We start from the raw sequence: 19,386 nt of genomic DNA, 5'->3' as shown, positions 1-19,386 counted from the left end.
TCATCAATGGCATATTTAATTAATCCATGTGATAGGGAGCTTTGCATATGTACTCTCCTCTGCTCTTTAACCCTGGCTTACTTCCTAAAGGATTTTGCCTTGTTAGGGGGCTTATAGAATTTATGTTGAAACTCTAAAATGGAGAGCACATTGATTATGCATCTTGACATTTGGTTTGATTACTATCTTTAAATAATTCAGTGGGTAGTTCAGCGAGGTAGCTTACCAATTGGCTTTCTTTTTCTTTTTTTTTTTTTTTTTGAGAAGGAGTTTCACTCTTGTCTCCCAGGCTAGAGTGCAATGGCGCAATCTTGGCTCACAGAAACTCCACCTCCCAGGTTTAAGCGATTCTCCTACCTCAGCCTCACCAGTAGCTGGGATTACAGGCACCTGCCACCACACCTGGCTAATTTTTGTATTTTTAGTAGAGACAGGGTTTCGCCATGTTGGCCAGCCTGGTCTCAAACTCCTGACCTCAGGTGATCCACCCGTCTTGGCCTCCCAAAGTGCTGGGATTACAGGCGTGAGCCACTGCGCCTGGCTGGCTTTCATTCTTTTTTTTTTTGAGACGGAGTCTCGCTCTGTCGCCCAGGCTGGAGTGCAGTGGCCGGATCTCAGCTCACTGCAAGCTCCGCCTCCCAGGTTCACGCCATTCTCCCGCCTCAGCCTCCCGAGTCGCTGGGACTACAGGCGCCCGCCACTTCGCCCGGCTAGTTTCTTGTATTTTTTAGTGGAGATGGGGTTTCACCGTGTTAGCCAGGATGGTCTCGATCTCCTGACCTCGTGATCCACCCGTCTCGGCCTCCCAAAGTGCTGGGATTACAGGCTTGAGCCACCGCGCCCGGCCTGGCTTTCATTCTTAAAAGAAAGCTTAGTGAAAGATCTAGAATTATGTGTACTTTTGCTCATAAGTGGTGATGAAAATAAAATGGCTGTAACAAGATGTAAGAAAAGCCACCGGAATTGGTATTGAGAAGTAGTGACTGCTTTGTGGGGGTAAGGCAGGAGGATTGCTTCAGCCCAGGAGTTTGAGACCAGCTTGGGCAACACAGTGAGACTGCATCTCACCAAAAAAATTAAAAAATGTAGCCAGGCATGGTGGTGTGCCCCTGTGGTCCCAGCTACTCAGGAGGCTGAGGTGAGAGGATTGCTTCAGCCCAGGAGTTTGAGGCTGCAATGAACTGTCTGTGTCACTGCACTACAGCCTGAACAACAGAACAAGACCCTGTCTCAAATGACTGGAGGGATGAAAGTAGAGCCTAAACTGGACAAAGCAGATACCAGGGACCCTATGTGGGTTGTTCCAGGATTAAATGGTCAATGCCAAGGGCTAATCATTACCTTTTTTTTTTTTTCTTTTTATTTTTTTTTTTTTTTTTTTTTTTTTTTTTTTTTTTTTTGAGACGGAGTCTCGCTCTGTCGCCCAGGCTGGAGTGCAGTGGCCGGATCTCAGCTCACTGCAAGCTCCGCCTCCCGGGTTCACGCCATTCTCCGGCCTCAGCCTCCCGAGTAGCTGGGACTACAGGCGCCCGCCACCTCGCCCGGCTAGTTTTTTGTATTTCTTAGTAGAGACGGAGTTTCACCGTGTTAGCCAGGATGGTCTCGATCTCCTGACCTCGTGATCCACCCGTCTCGGCCTCCCAAAGTGCTGGGATTACAGGCTTGAGCCACCGCGCCCGGCCTTTTTTTATATTGAGACGGAGTCTCGCACTGTCGCCCAGGCTGGAGTGCAGTGGTGCGATCTCGGCTCACTGCAAGCTCTACCTCCTGGCTTCACGCCATTCTCTTGCCTCAGCCTCTGGAGTAGCCGGGACTACAGGCGCCCGCCACCATGCCCGGTTAATTTTTTTGTATTTTTAGTAGAGACGGTTTCACTGTGTTAGCCAGGATGGTCTTGATCTCCTGACCTCATGATTCTCCCGCCTCGGCCTCCCAAAGTGTTGGGATTACAGGCGTGAGACACTGTGCCCAGCCTTTTTTTTTTTTTTTTTTTGAGATGGAGTCTTGCCCTGTTGTCCAGGCTGGAGTGCAGTGGTGCCATCTCAGCTCACTGCAACCTCCGTCTCCCAGTTTAAGTGATTCTCCCGCCTCAGCCTTCTGAGTAGCTGGGATTACAGGTGCATAACTGCCTCAGCCTTCTGTGTAGCTGGGATTACACCACGCCTGACTAATTTTTGTGTGTCTTTAGTATAGACGGGGTTTCACCATATTGACCAGGCTGGTCTTGAACTCCTGACCTCATGATCCACCTGCCTCGGCCTCCCATAGTGCTGGGATTATAGGCAGGAGCCACTGTGCCCGGCCTACCTCTTGTTTTTCTGGGTTGCCCTAGCTTGCTTGTGATGCCCTCTCTGTAATTGCTGGGAGCTGATTTTTTTTTTTTTTTTGAGACGAAGTTTCGCCCTTGTTGCCCAGGCTGGAGTGCAATGGCTCAGTCTTGGCTCACTGCAACCTCCACCTTCTGGGTTCAAGCGATTCTCCTGCCTCAGCCTCCCGAGTAGCTGGGATTACAGGTGTGTGCCACCATGCCTGGCTAATTTTTGTATTTTTAGTAGAGACAGGGTTTCACCATGTTGGCCAGGTTGGTCTGGAACTCCTGACCTCAGGAGATCTGCCTGCCTCAGCCTCCCAAAGTGCTGGGATTACAGGCGTGAGCCACCGCACCCAGCCTCTTTTCTCATCTCTATGGGCCTTAGGTGCTGTAATCTATCTATAGTTACTGGGTAGCTTTACCAGATAGTTCCTATCTATATTTAAGAGAGAAGGCTGAGAGCAGTTATTCCTGAAAGACTCTAGAAATTTGAGAAACTGCTCACCCTTTCCCTTGGAGATTTCCACAAGGATAAGGTTGTGTTCAGAGGCTCACCTTCTTTTCGTCTGTCATCGTATTGGGATTCTACCTTAATCACTCCATCATCCTGCCAACCATGTCTCATTTCTCATGCTGGAAAGCTCCCTCCCCCTAAGCTCAGTGTGAACCACCAGTCTTGATGCTCTATCTGGTCCAGGCTCTAGCCCTTAAATTGTTTGACTGGCTTTGTGTTTCATTTGACCCTAATACTCTGGGTCGCACTGTCTAAAAGAGAATTATGTCCCCTCTGATGTCTGAGTGCATTTCTCATTTCTTACTGCTGCTCCTGAGCAGATCTGTAACTTCAAGGTTAAGATACGACACATTCCATCAGAAGTATGTCGTCATCCTTGCCAGCTTCTGATCTGTGACTGTCCAGGAGATTTACAAGACAATTGCATGCCATCCTTTAAAGAATATTATGGTTGGACTCTGACTCCTGGCATCAGGCCTAATTTGATTTGTCAGTGGTTACAAAACCCATTTCCCAAAAAGAAAAGGACCTCAGCCCATGTGCCCTTTAGGCAGTTCTTAAGAGTGGAAAGGAGGGAATTGAACTCAATCTTTTACTTCCTGATGTTTTGTGGGGAGGGGTGGACACCAGAATATTTTTGTCTCTTTCCTCTTTAAATTCACTTTTCTTTCTCTGAAAGATTTCACCAAAATGTTAGTATTGCTGTCATTCTTTCCTGTTCCTTATTCCTTCACAGAGTTACTATTAGTCTTTTCATTCTGCCATCTTTAAAGTTTGTCTGAGTTTTAAGGAATAAGTATTTTGCCCTTGAGAGAGAACATACCTACCCTGTTCTCTGAAGGTTTATTCGTTTTCCAGTGCCTAGTTAACAAAGACACTGTTCCTCATTTTCTTGCTATCTACTAATGTGTTGAGCTGCAGGAGTTACTGCATGTGATTTGGTTTACTAGCTTAGGAATTTGGAAGGTCACATATTTTCTTCTGCTGTTGTATTCAGCCCTGATATATTTTTACAGAAGGTTCTCTTTGGGGGTCTTAATAGATCTTTGGTTTCAACATAAACTCACTTTTTCCCTAGGAGGTAGGTAGGGCGGGTAGTACAGATTTATTTAGCCTGTTTAAATGATGCCGGGGTCAGATGGAAAATTTATTTACTCAAGATCACACATGGCAAGTTAATCAGAGTCAAGATCCTGTTTAAATGTTTGGTATTGTTTTCATATCCCTTAATTATGAAAAGTTTAAAACAAAAGGTAAGAAGAGTTGAAAAATGCAGTTTTTATTTTTTTGAGACGGAGTCTCGCTCTGTCGCCTGGGCTGGAGTGCAGTGGCCGGATCTCAGCTCACTGCAAGCTCTGCCTCCCGGGTTTACACCATTCTCCTGCCTCAGCCTCCCGAGTAGCTGGGACTACAGGCGCCCGCCACCTCGCCCGGCTAGTTTTTTGTATTTTTTTTTTTTAGTAGAGACAAGGTTTCACCGTGTTAGCCAGGATGGTCTCGATCTCCTGACCTCGTGATCCGCCTGTCTCGGCCTCCCAAAGTGCTGGGATTACAGGCTTGAGCCACCGCGCCCAGCCGAAAAATGCAGTTTTTAATCGGAGGTTTGCTGATGATCCATTCCAATTTGAGGAAATCTTTTGTAATTAAAAAATTTCTGGACGGGCGCGGTGGCTCATGCCTGTAATCCCAGCACTTTGGGAGGCCGAGGCGGGTGGATCACGAGATCAGGAAATCGAGACCATCCTGGCCAACGTGATGAAACCCCATCTCTACTAAAAATAACAAAAATTAGCTGGGCGTGGTGGCACATGCCTGTAATCCCAGCTACTTGGGAGGCTGAGGCAGGAGAATCCCTTGAACCAGGGAGCTGGAGGTTGCAGTGAGCCGAGATTGCGCCACAGCACTCTAGCCTGGTGACAGAGCGAGACTCCGTCTCAAAAAAAAAAAAAGAAAAAAAAATTTCTCCTTTGGTCTTACACCCTATGGTTTCTTCTGTTTGACAGCCAAAATAGTCACCATTCTATGCTTCTTCTCAACTGCGTTCTTTCTTATTTATTTATTTGTTTTTTTGAGACAGAGTTTCGCTCTTGTTGCCCAGGCTGGAGTGCAGTTGTACAATCTCGGCTCACTGCAACCTCTGCCTCCCAGGTTCAAGCGCTTCTCCTGCCTTAGCCTCCCAAGTGGCTGTGATTACAGGCATGTGCTACTATGCCTGGCCAATTTTTGTATTTTTAGTAGAGATGGGGTTTCACCATGTTGGTCAGGCTGGTCTCGAACTCCTGACCTCCCGTAATCCATCCGCTTCGGCTTCCCAAAGTGCTGGGATTACAGGTGTGGGCCACCGTGCTTGGCTCAACTGAGTTCTTTGCTTTTGATTGTCCCTTTTTCTTACTCTCCTATGGCAGCCACTTCTGGCTTTAAAGTTCCCATATCTATAAAGCAGAGTAGTTTTGAAGCTCTCAAAAATGTTCTTTAGAGCCAGAAGAATGGAAAACTTATAGTATTTCAAGTCTCTGTATGTCTTTTTTATTTATCCCAGTACTCCTTTTCTCAAGAATTGGGACATACTGATACAGAGAGTTGTACATTAATAATGTATCAGGTGATGAATAATTATTTAAAAATCTGTTTCATAACATTATAGAACAACCTAGAAGTGGTTTTAATTTATCAACCATTAGGTTGTGGCAGAACCGCTCTCCTTTTTTTTTTTTTTTAAACTTCTTGGGAATTTTTTTCCACCTAAATTTTATTTTATTTTTTTGAGACAGTCTCACTCTTGTCGCCCAGGCTGGAGTGCAGTGGCACGATCTTGGCTCACTGCAACCTCCGCCTCCCGGGTTCAAGCGATTCTCCTCCCTCAGCCCCCTGAGTAACTGGGACTATATGCGCCTGCCACCGCGCCTGGTTAATTTTTTTGTATTTTTAGTAGAGACGGCGTTTCACCATGTTGGTCGGGCTAGTCTCGAACACCTGACCTCAAATGATTGCCCTGCCCCGTCCTCCCAAAATTGTGGGATTGCAGGCATGATCCGCTGCGCCCGGCGCTCCACCTGTAATTTTAGTTAAAAGATTTTTTTTGGGGGGTTGTTGTTTTGGTAGTGCTTCGTGTCTTTGGATTTTATCTCTAGTAATCACCCCAAAGAAGGAAAGTTATATAGTGTCTTTAAAATACTTCCCTTCCCCTGTTTCCTGTTATTTTTCCCCTCAAGCAATTTTAATTAACTGTTCTGTGGCAGATGGTAAAATGGGGTTGCCCGAAGTGCTCTGGTGGGCTGTATTAAGTGATGGGTGGTTTGTACTGATCGTATTGTAGAAGGATCGAGCCTTTCCCCTCCCCCCTTCAGTTGAGCTGTAATCTTGTTAGATGATCTTAAAATGCTATTGATTAATTTACAGTGCTGTTAGAGGAATAAGCATAAATACTGGATTTAAAACCTAAGAAGTAATTCCCTTGAGCTCTGAATGCCTTAGCCTTGAGGCCAAGAGAGGTACCTTCCAACTTCTCCACCCAGTCTTCACTGAAAAGGAAAGTTAAGCCTTTTAACTTTTCCATTTGCTTCTCCCCCTTAGTGTAGTACTGCTGCCAGTTGCTATGGCAACGGACTGGGACAGCTGCGCAGTGGCGCCCAGGCAGCTGGGTGGGGGCGGGGGAGCTGCCAGCCCGCCAAGACCCAGACCTGGGAGGGGAGGCCCCTCCTGTTAGCCCAGAGGGAAAGAAAGAACTGGGGCGATACGGTAGGTAAAGGAGGGAACCCCCATTCATTTTCTACCTTTGGGGCTCCTCTTCTGCATGAAGGTATAAAGGGAGATTTTCCTTTTCTCTCCCTCAAAATGAAGAACACATGTAAATCCTTGTTTTTCCTGGTGAGGCAGGGGAGGCCATAGCCACAATGCTTAACTGCATGCATCTAACATGGTGCTGGTTTTAACCCCAGCGCTCTGACCTAAACTGCTCAGCTCCCGGAAATTCCAAGGTGAGTGGGGGTGGGGGTGGGGTACTCTCCCTGGAATATGACATTTCCTGTTTCTGGTGAGGTTGGAGGCTGTTTCATTTTAAATAAACCACATAAGATATTTTCTTGAAGCTTAGGACTCTTCTAAATTCATGGAAAAATTATTTTAACCCCCCACCCCCCGCACCTACATTTTCCTACTACTTCTTCCAAATAGAGTATTTTAATAAAAACTTAGTCTTATAGGGCAGTAATGGGTATAGGCAGTGTTTTAGGTGGGGAGACCTATTGCTAATAAGTTCTGGGGATATGGTTTCCAACTATATATTCTTGGAATAATTTTTAAAGTTTTGCTAATTTGAAGTGAATTGATAATTGCCACTTTTTATGTGACTTGAACATCATTGTGAGATTAGTAGTGGGCCCTCCCTGACCCAGTGGTTTTCTGGTCAGGGTGGAAATATTTAGAGGGTGCTGATAAACATCTTTAAAGATTACAGGAAAACAATAATGGAGTTCAGCTAAGAAAACAATTTCTGCTACTCTGTAATCCAGACTGTAGGCGCCATTTAGCATGGTTAAGGAAGAATTCTTAAAAATGATTGTGGAAGAGCAACATGGGAATTTTTAAAACTAGATTCTCTGTTGAGTACCCCCTGGTGTGCATATTTCTGAGCTTAACTCAATTTCCATTTGTGTTTCCTTGCTTCAGCTTTCCTTGGGCCTATGAATGGTTCCTCTGTATTTTGAGGAGGCTTCATGTTGATGCTGAGTCTGGGGCCAGACTTCTTTTTCCTCCTCCTCTTCCTTTGGCCCTGAGTCAACTTCAGTTAAGAGGAGAGGTACCTTCTTAACTATTTGGATTAGTTACATCTTGGGAATTACTCAACAATCTAGTGACTAATTTTGAATTTTAGGACTGAAAATTTTTTTCTCCTTTCTGCCTCCCTCCCATCCCCAAATTAGCTTTCTAAAAAGGAAGCTTAGTGTGTTTGAGATGTCAGCCTTGCTTTTGTGAGCTGATGGATGCTCTGAAGGGACAAGCTCAATTTGTTTAAGGGAAATGTACCAAGTCACTGAAAATGTGGTGAAAGATGCCTGAGCAAGCCTTTTTTTTGTGCTGGTGAGAGACTGGGCAAGATGCTCAGAGCACAGAAAACTCATATTTTAGTGGCTTTTCTTTTTTCATTTTTATAAAGACCCTTATTCACTTTGGAGAAAAAGGTTTTAATTTTATCTTGGTTCATTTAACTGAAGATTTTGCACATTTCTGTTTGAGTTCCTGGCTTGTAAATAGTTATAAACATAGCCAGGAATAACATACCACACTACTTGTCTTTTGGAATCTGAAAGAAGAGTTAGACAATTGCGCCTTCTAATAATTTTGGTCTCTGTAGCCGAAGAGAAGGTTGTGGTTGAGGAAGTGAAGACTGATTCATTTTTAAATTAAATTCTTAGGACTCATCTGTAGAATGATTTGAGACTCAAGAGCAGGGCACATGGCAACTTGGTGTTATCCCCTTTTCGTCCCATCAAGAAGAGACAAAGTTTTTAACTCTTCACATGGATTCTAACTATTTTGTCCTTTGCCTTTACAGGGACCCGGTGGCCTTAGTCTTTCAGGTGGAACGGTGTGCGACATGGGAAAGAAAACCAAGCGGACAGCTGACAGTTCTTCTTCAGAGGATGAGGAGGAGTACGTTGTGGAGAAGGTGCTAGACAGGCGTGTAGTTAAGGGACAAGTGGAATATCTGCTGAAGTGGAAAGGCTTTTCTGAGTAAGTTTCTTTTTTACCCCAGGCTTTGGTACTCTGTAGAGATAGACATCTTTGGTTTATTTCCTTAGGAATCATGAGCATCTTTGTCTTTTTCTTCCCCCTCCCGCACTCTTCCTAAGAGTTAGAAGACACAGCAGTAAACAAAACAAAATCTCCCCGCTTGTGGAGCTTATGTGCTAATGATACTGCTTTTGAAAGGCAGTATAATGAATTGGTTAGGAGCACAGACTCGGGAGTCAGATTGCCTGGATCTAGATTCTAACTCCACCACTTATGATACAAACTGGATAGCCTTGGCTAATTTCCTTAATCATTTTATCTCCTTAGTGGAATAAGGATAAACAGTAGTGCTTATAAGGCCAGGCGCGGTGGCTTGTGCTCTAATCTCAGCACTTTGGGAGGCTGAGGCGGGCGGATCACCTGAGGTCAGGAGTTTGAGACCCACCTGGCCAACATGGCAAAACCCCATCTACTAAAAATAAAAAAATTAGCTAGGTGTGGTGGTGGGCAGCTGTAATCCCAGCTACTGGGGAGGCTGAGGTAGGAGAATCACTTGAACTCAGGAGGCAGAGGTTGCAGTGAGCCAGGATTGTGCCACTGCACTCCAGCCTGGGTGATTGTGTTTTTAGTAGAGGCAGGGTTTTGCCATGTTGCTCAGGCTGGTCTGGAACTTCCAGGCTCAAGTGAGCCATCTGCCTTGGCCTCCCAAAGTGCTGGGATTACAGGTGTGAGCCACCGTGCCCGGCTGTGAAATTAATTTTAATAATATTTTATTTAACCTAGTATATGAAAAATACTATTTCAGCATTAAAATCAGTATAAAAGTTATTAACAAAATTTTGTGTGTGTGTGTGCTAAGACTTGAAAATCTGGGATATATTTTACACTTTATAGTGCATCTCCATTCAAACTAGCTGCATTTCAAATAGGCAGATGTGGCTAGTGGTTACCATATTGGATGGCACAGCTCTGTAGTATAGGACCTAAATACACTGAAAGATACAGTGGTTTACCAATACTTTTGGATAAAGGCAATGTGTCAAGAACCTTTGAAACATACGGGAGGTTATTTCATTACATGATCAAGGTTTCTCATCTGGAGAATTATTGGCGTGTAGATGGGATCATTCACGCATTTTGCAGGATGCTTAGCATCTCTAGCACCCAGAGTGCAAGTATGGGGTAGCACAACAATCAGAAGATGCCCTCTTTCTAGAGAGGAGTGGTATCATGGCTTCCACTAGTGATGAGAACTGTTGAGTTTGAGAGACCTCTAGAGCACTAACAGATAGGAACTAAAGTAACACCTGAAGATTTTGAAGATGTTTATTGGGCCCATTGAATCACCACTGGAAATATTTGGGGTATTTGAAAGATACTTGAAACTCTTTCTCTGTCATTAAGCTACTGGTGCCGTACCATAGATGAAAGGGGGAAAGATAAGGTTTGGGGTAGACAAATTAAACATTGGTCCTTACTTTTTCAGAAATGCCCTGGATTTCATAAAAGACTGCAACAAATCAGCATTGTCTATAACTGAACGCCTACTTTGTGCTAGACAGTGATCAGATTCTACCTCTCGTGCTTTTTTTGATTCTCATAAAAGCATTTAGAGTCCGGATGTGGTGGTGTGTGCCTGTAGTCCCAGCTACTAGGGAGGCTGAAGTGGGAGGATTGCTTGAGTCCAGGAGTTCTGGGCTATAGTGCACTAAACGGATCAGGTGTCTGCATTAAGTTTGGCATCAATATAGTGACCTCCCAGGAGTGAGGGACCACCAGGTTGCCTAAGGAGGAGTGAACCAGAGCAGGTCAGAACTCCTGTTTGAGCATTAGTGAGATCAGGCCTATGAATAGCCACTGCACTCCTGTCTGGTTAACATAGCAAGACCCTGCCTCTTCAAAAACTTTAATTTTTTTAAATTTAAATTTTTACATATTTTTATCTTTAAAATAGAGACAGGGTCTCACTGTGTTACCCAGGCTGGTCTCGCACTCTTGGGTTCAACCAATCTGCCTGCCTTGGCCCCTTGAAGTGCTGGGATTATAGGTGTGAATCACTGTCCGTGGCCAACCCAGGCTCTTTTTAAATCATACTATGTTGTCTTTTGGGTGGAAACCAAAGTAGAAGCAGCAGTGCCAAAGTGTTAGGAAAAGGGATAATCCCCTTATAGGACTGGCTTTCCTAGCTTTCAACAGACTCCTCCCAACCCCCAAGTCTATTCAGCTTGTGTAATAGTGTTGGTACACCTTTCAATATTGGTATGTTAATTTCCTCTGGAATGGTAAACTATGTGGTATGTGGGTTTTGGGGAAAGTTACTGTGTGAGGAATTTTTTTTCTTGACCTTTTTTTTTTTTTTTTTGAGACGGAGTCTCGCTCTGTCGCCCAGGCTAGAGTGCAGTGGCGCGATCTCAGCTCACTGCGAGCTCCGCCGCCTCCCAGGTTCACGCCATTCTCCTGCCTCAGCCTCCCTAGAAGCTGGGACTATAGGCGCCCGCCACCAGGCCCGGTTAATTTTTGTTTTGTTTTGTTTTGTTTTGTTTTTTGAGACGGAGTCTCGCTGTGTCGCCCAGGCTGGAGTGCAGTGGCGCGATCTCGGCTCACTGCAAGCTCCGCCTCCCGGGTTCACGCCATTCTCCCGCCTCAGCCTCCGAGTAGCTGGGACTACAGGCGCCCGCCACCACGCCCGGCTAGTTTTTTGTATTTTTAGTAGAGACGGGGTTTCACCATGTTAGCTAGGATGGTCTCGATCTCCTGACCTCGTGATCCACCCGTCTCGGCCTCCCAAAGTGCTGGGATTACAGGCTTGAGCCACCGCGCCCGGCCATTTTTTTGTATTTTTTGTAGAGACGGGGTTTCACCGTGTTCGCCAGGATGGTCTCGATCTCATGACCTCGTGATCTGCCCGCCTCGGCCTCCCAAAGTGCTAGGATTACAAGCGTGAGCCACCCCGCCCGGCCAACTTTTTTTTTTTTTTTTTTTTTTTTTGAGACAAGAGTTTCGCTCTTATTGCCCAGGCTAGAGCGTAATGGCGCGATCTCGGCTCACTGTAACCTCCCTCTCCTGGGTTCAAACGATTCTCCTGCCTTAGCCTCCCCCGATTAGATGGGATTACAGGTGCCTGCCACCACGCCCATCTAATTTTTGTATTTTTAGTAGAGATGGGGTTTCACCATGTTGGCCAGGCTGGTCTCGAACTCCTGACCTCAGGTGATCCACCTGCTTCCACCTCCCAAAGTGCTGGGATTAGAGACGTGAGCCACCGTGCCCGGCCGAGGAATTTTTTTTTCTGCTGCGAGAAGGGATATAAAGGAGAAGCTTTCCCATATTAGCTCAAATGATTTAGAAATAAATTTTGTCTCAATTTTGTGTTCCTTTTGTAGAAACTTGTTTAGGTCGAGAGTAAATAGCTCAGATTTTTCCATCTTTCTGCTTTCTACTTGAGTCAGGTTATTATGGCATGTGTTCAAATCATTCCCATCTGAAGAAACATTATTATTATTATTTTTTTTGAGATGGAGTTTCACTCTTGTTATCCAGGCTGGAGTGCAATGGCTCGAACTCAGCTCACCACAACCTCCTGCCTCCCGGGTTCAAGCGATTCTCCCAACTCAACCTCCCGAGTAGCTGAGATTACAGGAAGGCGGCACTATGCCTGGCTAATTTAGTATTTTTAGTAGAGATGGGGTTTCTCCATGTTGGTCAGGCTGGTCTCAAACTCCCGACCTCAGATGATCTGCCTGAATTGACCTTCCAAAGTGCTGGGATTATAGGCGTGAGCCACCGCGCCCAACAAGAAACCTTATTTAAAACAAGCAAAGGCCGGGCGCGGTGGCTCACGCCTGTAATCCCAGCACTTTGGGAGGCCAAGACAGGCAAATTAGTTGAGGTCAGGAGTTCAAGACCAGCCTGGTCAACAGGAGGAAGCCCCATGTTGGGCGAAATTAGCTGGGTGTGGTGGTGGGTACCTGTAATCCCAGCTACCCGGGATGCTGGGACAGGAGAATCACTTGAACCCAGGAGGCGGAGGTTGCAGTGAGGCAAGATCGTGCCATTGCACTCCAGCCTGGGTGACAAGAGCAAAACTCCATCTCAAAAAATAGTAAAAAATAGGCCGGATGCTGTGGCTCATGCCTGTAATCCCAGCACTTTGGGAGGTCGAGGCGGGTGGATCACGAGGTCAGGAAATCAAGACCATCTTGGATAACACGGTGAAACCTCGTCCCTACTAAAAATACAAAAAAATTAGCCGGGCATGGTGGCGGGCGCCTGTAAGCCCCAGCTACTCGGGAGGCTGAGGTAGGAGAATGGCGTGAACCGGCTTGCAGTGAGCCGAGATCGCACCACCGCACTCCAACCTGGGCGACAGAGCCAGACTCCATCTCAAAAAAAAAAAGAAAAACACATAATAAAAAATAATAAATAAATAAAACCAACAAATAAAATACCCAAGATGGGCTGAGTGTCGTAGCTCACTCCTGTAACACCAGCACTTTGGGAGGCCAAGGCAGGAGGACCGCTTGAGCCCAGGAGTTTGAGATCAGCCTAGGCAACATAGTGAGACCCCATCTCTACCCAAAAAAAAAAAAGTAGCTAGACATGGTGGTGCGCTGCTATAGTCCCAGCTACTTGGAATTCTGAGGCGGAAGGATCACTTGAGCCTGGGAGGTCAAGGCTGCAGTGGGTCGTGATCATGCCACTGCATTCCAGACTGGGTGACAGGGTGGAGGCATTGTCTCAAAAAAAAAAAAATCTAAAAAAAAATGAGTAACAGTTATTTAAGATTATAAACTGGCAGTGCATAATATATTATTCTTAATTTTTGAGACAGCGTATTGCTCTGTTGCCCAGGCTGGAGTGCAGTGGCACGATCTTGGCTCGCTGCAAGCTCCACCTCCCGGGTTCACGCCATTCTCTCACCTCAGCCTCCCGAGTAGCTGGGACTGCAGGCGCCCGCCACCACGCCTGGCTAATTTTTTGTATTTTCAGTAGAGATGGGGTTTCACCATGTTAGCCAGGATGGTCTCGATATCCTGACCTCTTGACCTGCCTGCCTCGGCCTCCCAAAGTGCTGGGATTACAGGCATGAGGCACCGCACCTGGCTGCATAATTTATTATTTATTAAGTTGTCCTTTCCGGGAGTTGCACAGATGATTGTATGTGTGAAATCATGCTGTTTTTGCCACTTTGAAACCAGAATTCAAATTTGGGTTTTTATTTTTAAGAATTATTTATTTATTTATTTTTATTTTTATTTTTATTTTTTTCATTTTTTTTTTTGAGACGAAGTCTCACTCTGTCGCCTAGGCTTGAGTGCAGTGGCGCGATCTCGGCTCACTGCAGCCTCTGTCTCCTGGGTTCAAGCAGTTCTCCTGCCTGGCCTCCCGAGTAGCTGAGACTATAGGCACGTGCCACCATGTCTGGCTAATTTTTTATATTTTTAGTATAGACAGGGTTTCACCATGTTAGCCAGGATGGTCTCCATCTCCTGATCTTGTGATCTGCTCGCCTTGGTCTCCCAAAGTGCTGGGATTATAGGCATGAGCCACCTCACCTGGCCTATTTTTTATTTTTTGAGATGGAGTCTTGCTCTGTCGCCCAGGATGGTGTGCAGTGGTGTGATCTCAGTTCACTGCAGCCTCCTCCTCCTGGGTTCAAGTGATTCTCCCGCCTCAGCCTTCTGAATAGCTGGGACTACAGGTGCGCACCACCAGTCCTGGCTAATTTTTGTATTTTTAGTAGAGATAGGGTTTCATCATGTTGGCCAGGCTCGTCTCAAACTCCTGACCGCAGGTGATCTGCCCACGTTGGCCTCCCAAAGTGCTGGGATTACAGGCATGAGCCACCGTGCCTAGCCAGCAAAGTTTTTTTTTTTTTTTTTTTGAAAGGAAGTTTTGCTCTGTCACCCAGACTGGAGTGCAGTGGTGCAATCTTGGCTCACTGCAACCTGCAACCTCCACCTCCCAGGTTCAAGTGATTCTCCTGCCTCAGCCTCCCAGGTAGCTGGGATTACAGGTGTGCACCACAACACCCAGATAATTTTTTGTTTTTTGTTTTGTTTTGTTTTGAGATGGAGTCTCATGTGTCACCCAGGCTGGAGTGCAGTGGCCTGATCTTGGCTCACTGCAACCTCTGCCTCCTGAGTTCAGGTGATTCTCCTGCCTTAGCCTCCTGAGTAGCTGGGACTACAGGCATGTGCCACCACGCCTGGTTAAGTTTTGTAGTTTTTGTAGAGATGGGGTTTCACCGTGTTAGCCAGGATGGTCTCGAACTCCCAACCTTGTTATCCGCACGCCTCAGCCTCCCAAAGTGCTGGGATTACAGGCGTGAGCCATCGCGCCCAGCCATGATTTTGGCAGTTTTAGTAGAGACAGGGTTTCACCACGTTGGCCAGGCTGGTCTGGAACTCCTGACCTCAGGTGATCCACCCCCTTCAGCCTCCCAAAGTACTGGGATTACATGCATGAGCCACCGTGCCTGGCTGAAATTTGGGTTTTTAAACAGCTTTATCGAGGTATAAACACCATAAAATTCACCCATTGAAATTGTACAATTCAGGCTGGATACGGTGGCCACTCAAATTCCAGCACTTTGAGTGGCCGAGGCAGGCGGATCACTTGAGGTCAGGAGTTCGAAACCAGCCTGGCCAACGTGGTGAAACCCCGTCTCTACTAAAAATACAAAAATTGGTGGCGCACGCCTGTAATCCCAGTTACCGGGGAGGCTGTGGCCAGAGAATCGCTTGAACCCGGAGGTTGCAGTGAGCCGGTATCACACCACTGCACTCCAGCCTGCAAGACAGAGTGAGACTCCCATCTTAAAAAAAAAAAATTGTACAAATTCAGTGATTTTCTTTTTTGTTTGTTTGTTGGTTTTTTTTTTTTTTTTTGAGACAGTATCTTACTCTGTTACCCAGGTGGGAGTGCAGTGGTACTGTCACGGTTCACTGCAGCCTCAACCTTCTGGGCTCAAGGGATCCTCCCATTTCAGCCTCCCAAGTAGCTGGGACTACAGGTGCAAGCCACCATGCCTGAGTAATTTTAAAGTTTCTGTGGAGACAGAGTCTTGCTATGTTGCTTAGGCTGGTCTTGAACTGGTGGGCTCAAGTGATTTCCTCACCTTGGCCTCCCAAAGTGCTGAGATTATAGGCGTGAGCCACTGCGCCCAGCCCAATTAAATGATTTTTTTTTTTTTTTTTTTTGGTGATAGTGTCTCACTCTGTTGCCCAGACTGGAATGCGGTGGTTTAATCTTGGCTCACTACAACCTCAGCCTCCCAGATTCAAGCAGTTCTCATGTCCTAGCCTCCTGAGTAGCTGGGACTGCAGGTGTGCACCACCAAGCCCAGCTAATTTTTGTATTTTTAGTGGAGACAGGGTTTTGCAATATTGACCAGGCTTGTCTTGAACTCCTGAGTGCCTCCCAAAGTGCTGGGATTACAGGCGTTAGCCACTGTGCCTGGCTCCAATTAAATGATTTGTAGTAAATTTATAGAGCTATGCAACCACCACTGTGATCCAGGTTTAGAACATTTTCGTGTCCCCCAAAATTAATTCTCTTGATTCCCGTTTGTATTACAACTCCCTCAGCCCCAGGCAATCACTGATCTGCTTTTTTTTTTTTTTTTTTTGAGACAGTATGGCTTATTTGCCCAGGCTGGAGTGTAGTGGCGCAATCTCAGCTCACTGCAACCTCCCCTTCCTGGGCTCAAGCGATTCTCCTGCCTCAGCCTCCCAAGTAGCTGGGACTACAGGTGTGTACCGCCATACCAAGCTATTTTTTACGGTTTCACTGTGTTGGCCAGGCTGGTCTCAAACTCCTGACCTCAAGTGATCTGCCTGCCTTGGTCTCCCAGAGTGCTGGGATTACAGGTGTGAGCCACCGTGCCTGGCTGATCTGCTTTCTGTCTCTATAACTTTGTCTTTCTCAGACATTTCATATAAATGGAATTAGACAATATGTAGTATCTTGTGTCTTATTTCTTTCACTTAGTATAATGTTTTTGGGTTTCTTCCAAGTTGTAGCATGTTGTAGTATTTTATTTTTGTTGAATAATATTCCTTTGTATGGATATACCACATTTTGTTTTTCCATGTCACTATCCATTGATGAACATTTGAATTTGTTTTCTGTTTTTGACTATTAAAATGCTGCTGTAAACAATTGTAAATAAGTCTTTGTGTGGGCCTTTTTTTTTATATATATTTTTCCTGGGTAGAAATCTAGGATCAAATTTGTTATCTTCTTTAAAGCGTAGGGTTTCTCTGTGCTTTTTGTCTGAATGTCCTCTTTGAAATAAGGCATTGGATATTTTTCCTCATTCTTTACTCTTCCCCCCCCTTTTTTTTTAAAAATTTTCCCATTTTTCTTACCCAGGGAGCACAATACTTGGGAACCTGAGAAAAACTTGGATTGCCCTGAGCTAATTTCCGAATTTATGAAAAAGTATAAGAAGATGAAGGAGGGTGAAAATAATAAACCCAGGGAGAAGTCAGAAAGTAACAAGAGGAAATCCAATTTCTCAAACAGTGCCGATGATATCAAATCCAAAAAAAAGAGAGAGGTAAGCTTCCTTCCCCTTTTTCCCCACAAACTATTCTTTTGCCACCAAAATAATAATAATAATAATACATAGAAGTATCGTATTTTGGTTATTTCTATTGTAAGGATGGACCTATGAGGTAAATTGTTGAACAAAAGAGCTTCCAGGGAGGTATGTTGATTACAGCTCCCTCTCCTGGCTAAGTGAGAAATGTAATTTGTGGCCACTGAATTGTATTAAGGTGGCAAAATTAAATCTTTATAAACTGTTAAATCACTCCTCTGCCTTTTCCATAAGTAGAGGACTTAGTTATCTTAGAGAAAGAGGATCATTGGTGAATTTTTTAAGAATAGAAAGGGGCTTTGAAATGTTTTGTTTTGAGACAGAGTCTTGCTCTGTTGCCCAGGCTGGAGTGCAGTGACTCGATCTCAGCTCACTGCAATCTCTGCCTCCTGGCTTCAAGCGATTCTCCTGCCTCAGTAGTAGCTGAGATTATAGGCGCACGCCACCACGCCCGGCTGATTTTTGTATTTTTAGTAGAGACAGGGTTTCACCATGTTGGTCAGGCTAGTCTTGAACTCCTGACTTCGTGATCTGCCTGCCTCGGGCTCCGAAAGTGTTGAGATTACAGACATGAGCCACCATGCCCGGCCGGGGCTTTGAAATGTTTACCATGTCACTTCCTTTTTTCTTTTTTCTTTTTTTTTGGAGACAGAGTATCTCTCTGTCACCCAGGCTAGAGTGCAATAGTATGATCTTGGCTCACTGGAATCTCCACCTCCTGGGTTCAAGTGATTCTCCTGCCTCAGCCTCCCAAGTAGGTGAGATTACAGGCACACGCCACCATGCCTGGCTAATTTTTTGTATCTTTAGTAGAGACAGGGTTTCACCACGTTGGCTGGGCTGGTCTCAAACCCCTGACCTTGTGAGCCACCCGCCTTGTCCTCCCAAAGTGCTGGGATTATAGCCGTGAGCCACTGCACCCGGCCCTTTTTTTTGTTCCAGTGATAGCATTTGCTTTCAATCGTTGATAATCTTTTTTTGCAGTGAAAATCATATAATATACAATTAAATATTTTATTTATTTTTATTTATTTATTTTTTTTTGAGATACAGTCTTGCTCTGTCACCCAGGCTGGAGTGCAGGGGCATGATCTCAGCTTACTGCAACCTTCACCTCCTGGGTTCAAGCAATTCTCCTGTCTCAGCCTCCTGAGTAGTTGGAATTACAGGCATGTACCACCACAGCCAGCTAATTTTTGTATTTTTATTTTTATTTTTTATTTATTTATTTTTTTGAGATGGAGTTTCACTCTTGTTGCCCAGGCTGGAGTTCAATGGCATGATCTTGGCTCACTGCACCCTCCGTCTCCTGGGTTCAAGTGATTCTCCTACCTCAGCCTTCCAGAGTAGCTGGGATTACAGGCATGCACCACCATGCCTAGCTAGTTTTGTATTTTTAGTAGAGAGGGTGTTTCTCCACGTTGGTCAGGCTGGTCTTGAACTCCGGAACTCAGGTGATCCACCTGCCTTGGCCTCCCAAAGTGCTGGGATTACAGGTGTGAGCCACTGGGCCTGGCTCAATTAACAATTTTAAAGTGTACAGTTCAGTGGCATTTATATTCTCTCGATCTATTAGTTCTACATACTTGACATACAAAATTAATTTTTGTCTTTTGAATCTTCTTCAGTTTGGGAAGTGTATGAAATTTTGGTTTGATTTAGTTGCTTTAATCCTTCTGATTTTTAGCTCTCAAGTAAGTAGAATAAGCACTGTTATTGCCTCTCTCTTTTTTCATCTCTGTGTGGGCGCATAAATACACACACTCTTCCATCTCCTCCCGCCCCCAGCTTCCACTCCTTTCATTTATTTCAAGGTTATGAAGCCTTTTGTGGTGAGGGATGTATCATACACTTTACATTTAATAAAAGCATAAGTCTACTTCGGAATCTTCCAGCCTTCCAGAGTAGCAGCCACAATCATCCCTATTTATCTTCATTGTAATTAGATATATACCTTTCTAGAACATTAGTTCTTAACCCTGTCTACACATTAGAATCACCTGGGGGGTACGTTAAAAAAATTTCTAGTGCCTAAGATGCACCCCAGACCAGTAAAATTAGAATTTTTTTTTTTTTTTTTTTTTTAGACAGAGTCTTGCTTTGTCACCCAGCCTGGAGTGCAGTGGCACGATCTCACTGCAACCTCTGCCTCCTGGGTTCAAGCGATTCTCCTGCTTCAGCCTTCCTAGTAGCTGGGACTACAGGCACATGCCACCACACCTG

General features: G+C 45.3%; 1 protein-coding gene across 4 annotated transcripts in view; it reads left to right on the top strand.

Moving 5' to 3' along the window:
- The window catches only part of CBX5 (chromobox 5), a 47,662-nt gene that overhangs the window by 18,417 nt on the left and 9,859 nt on the right, over positions 1 to 19,386 (top strand). For 2 of the 4 annotated variants that reach the window (XM_025400829.1, XM_025400826.1), the window contains exons 2-3: positions 8,380 to 8,558; positions 16,935 to 17,121. In XM_025400829.1, coding sequence (XP_025256614.1) covers positions 8,422 to 8,558; positions 16,935 to 17,121 — 324 coding nt within the window. In that variant the 5' untranslated portion in view covers positions 8,380 to 8,421. Of the gene's footprint in view, positions 1 to 6,485; positions 6,803 to 8,379; positions 8,559 to 16,934; positions 17,122 to 19,386 lie in introns of those variants that run through there. The other 2 variants (XM_025400827.1, XM_025400828.1) reach the window with 2 other exon arrangements.

The sequence above is a fragment of the Theropithecus gelada genome, chromosome 11, assembly GCF_003255815.1.
Source record: "Theropithecus gelada isolate Dixy chromosome 11, Tgel_1.0, whole genome shotgun sequence".
NCBI classification, from domain to species: Eukaryota; Metazoa; Chordata; class Mammalia; order Primates; family Cercopithecidae; genus Theropithecus; species Theropithecus gelada.
The sequence above is the reverse complement of the archived record's forward strand: the minus strand, read 5'-3'. Positions and strand labels throughout refer to the sequence as shown.